Source organism: Austrofundulus limnaeus, unplaced genomic scaffold (assembly GCF_001266775.1).
Source record: "Austrofundulus limnaeus strain Quisiro unplaced genomic scaffold, Austrofundulus_limnaeus-1.0 Scaffold2507, whole genome shotgun sequence".
NCBI classification, from domain to species: Eukaryota; Metazoa; Chordata; class Actinopteri; order Cyprinodontiformes; family Rivulidae; genus Austrofundulus; species Austrofundulus limnaeus.
Genome location: NW_013954909.1, coordinates 13,709 through 16,208, shown reverse-complemented (window position 1 = coordinate 16,208; position 2,500 = coordinate 13,709). Strand labels below are relative to the sequence as shown.

General features: G+C 39.6%; 1 protein-coding gene across 1 annotated transcript in view; it reads left to right on the top strand.

Annotated features, from left to right (window-relative positions):
• The window catches only part of LOC106511094 (TRAF2 and NCK-interacting protein kinase), a gene marked incomplete at both ends in the record, with an annotated part of 15,240 nt that overhangs the window by 676 nt on the left and 12,064 nt on the right, over positions 1 to 2,500 (top strand). The window contains 2 exon segments of the mRNA XM_013999840.1: positions 27 to 121; positions 2,272 to 2,280. Of these exon segments, the coding sequence (XP_013855294.1) occupies positions 27 to 121; positions 2,272 to 2,280 (104 nt within the window).

Below are 2,500 nucleotides of genomic sequence, written 5' to 3'. Positions count from 1 at the left end.
GAAAACAGTTTTTTTTGTGTCTTCAGGTAACTCTGCAGTGAAGCCTGAGCTCAGCTCCATGCTTTCTTCCCACGACACCAAAGACGATGGCAGAGATCTGACCCGACCCAGCCGGCCCGCCGTGAGTCCAACAGAACATGTTCAATATGTCAAACATGTCCAACACATCCAACATGTCCAATATGTCCAACATATCCAACATGTCCAACATATTCAACTCATCCAATGTGTCCAATGTGTCCAGCATGTCCAATATGTCCAACATATTCAACTCATCCAATGTGTCCAATGTGTCCAGCATGTCCAATTTGTTCAACATATTCAACTCATCCAATGTGTCCAATGTGTCCAGCATGTCCAGTATGTCCAACATGTTCAACACATCCAATACGTCAAACATGTCCAACATATTCAACTTATGAAATATGTCCAATGTGTCCAACATGTCCAATATGTCTTCTTGAATTGTTGTTCTTAAATGCAAATTGTGGTCCATACAATGACAATAAAGGCATACTTGATCAATCAATCAATCAATCAACCAATCAATCAATCAATCAATCAATCAATCACTCAATCAAGATGTCTATCATATCAAACATACCAAATATGTCATCATGTCAAACATGTCCAACATGTCTAACATGTCCAACATATCCAATACGTCCAACATGCCAAATTTGTCTATCATTTCAAACATGTCCAACATATCCATCATGTCAAACATGCCAAATATGTCTAACATGTCCAGCATATTCAACATATCCAATATATCCATCATTTCAAACATGCCAAAATGTCTAATATGTCCAACATATTCAAAACATGCAACACATCCAACATGTCCAGTATGTCCTTCATGTCAAACATGTACAAGATGTCTATCATTTTAAGTTTGTGTAACAGATCCATCATGTCAAACATGCCAAAAATGTCTAACATGTCCAATATGTCCATTATGTCAAACATGCTAAATATGTCTGATATATCCGACATAATCAATGCATCCAATATGTCCATTATGTAAAACATGTCCAATATGTCTAATATGTCCGAAATATTCAAAACATACAACACATCCAACATCTCCAATATGTCCATCATGTCAAACATGAATGTCAGATATGTCCAAAATACCCAACATGTCCAATACGTCCATCATGTCAAACATGTCCAATATGTCCAACGCATCCAATATGTCCAATAAGTCCATCATGTCAAAGATTTCCAATATGTCCTACACATCCAACATGTCCAATATGTCCATCATGTCAAACATGTCCAATATGTCCAACATATCCAACATGTCCAATATGTCCATCATGTCAAACATGCCCACTGTGTCAATTTTGTCAAACACCCAACATATTCAACATGTTCAGTATGTTCATCATGTCTAGCATGTCCAATATGTCTATCCTTTCAAACATGTCCAATATGTCTAACATATCAACACATCTAACATGCCAAACATGTTCAGTTTTGTCAAACACCCAACATGTTCAACATGTTCAGTATGTTCATCATGTATAGCATGACGAATATGTCTATCATTTCAAACATGTCCAATATGTTTAACATGGCCAACACTTCCAACATATCCAACGTGTCCCACACATCAACACATCAAGTATGTCCAACACGTCTATCTGAGTGTCCCACAAACTATAGACACACCCTGAACACTGACGTGTCTTTGAACGCACCACAGCGCTCTGTTCTCTCTTCCTCCATCGTCTCAGAGTCCTAAAATACAAACTTTAGTCAAGGTGGTTTCTTCGCTTCACGTCTCTTTTTCCTCTCAAACACTCAGAAACACTCTGGTTTTTATAAAAGCGGCACAAAACAAAACACAGCGATCAGTGGGATTTGGGCAAAACCTTCTGGTTTCTTTGTTTTAATTTGCATATTTTCCATTTCTAGCACATTTTTAGTGCAGAACTGTTTTTATTTGTAAAAACTGGAACAAAAACAGCAAGCGTCAACAGTTTGATCAGTACCAGTGACCTTTGACCTTTCCCATTCTCAAAGACGAGAAGAGTCCGTTCTCTGTAGGCTCATTTTTTGTTGATTGTTTACTTTATGCTCACCAAACATGACCGTCCATATATGGTTAACGTAGAGAATGTAAACCCATCCTGCTGGCCCCTCCCCCCGCTCACACCTGGACACGTCACTTTACTCACCTCTGCTCTCACCTTTCATTTCCACAGTCACACTCTCTCTCTCCCTCTCTCTCTTCCATTTTACCGTCCCTCTCTCTCTCATCAGGAGGAGTTGGTAAGACTACACCCCCCCCCACACCACCACCCCTCCCCCACCTCACCTGAGCTTCATCCACTTCCTGTTCCTGGGATGTTGCCGCTCCTGTGATGTGGTCTCTAAACTGATGGTTGCTTCTGTTGTTCAGCTGTGATGGGTCCTAGTGGCGGCCATCTTGCTACAGGAAGACATTAGATACTTAAATACTTTTTGTACATAAAACTCTAAATATTATAAT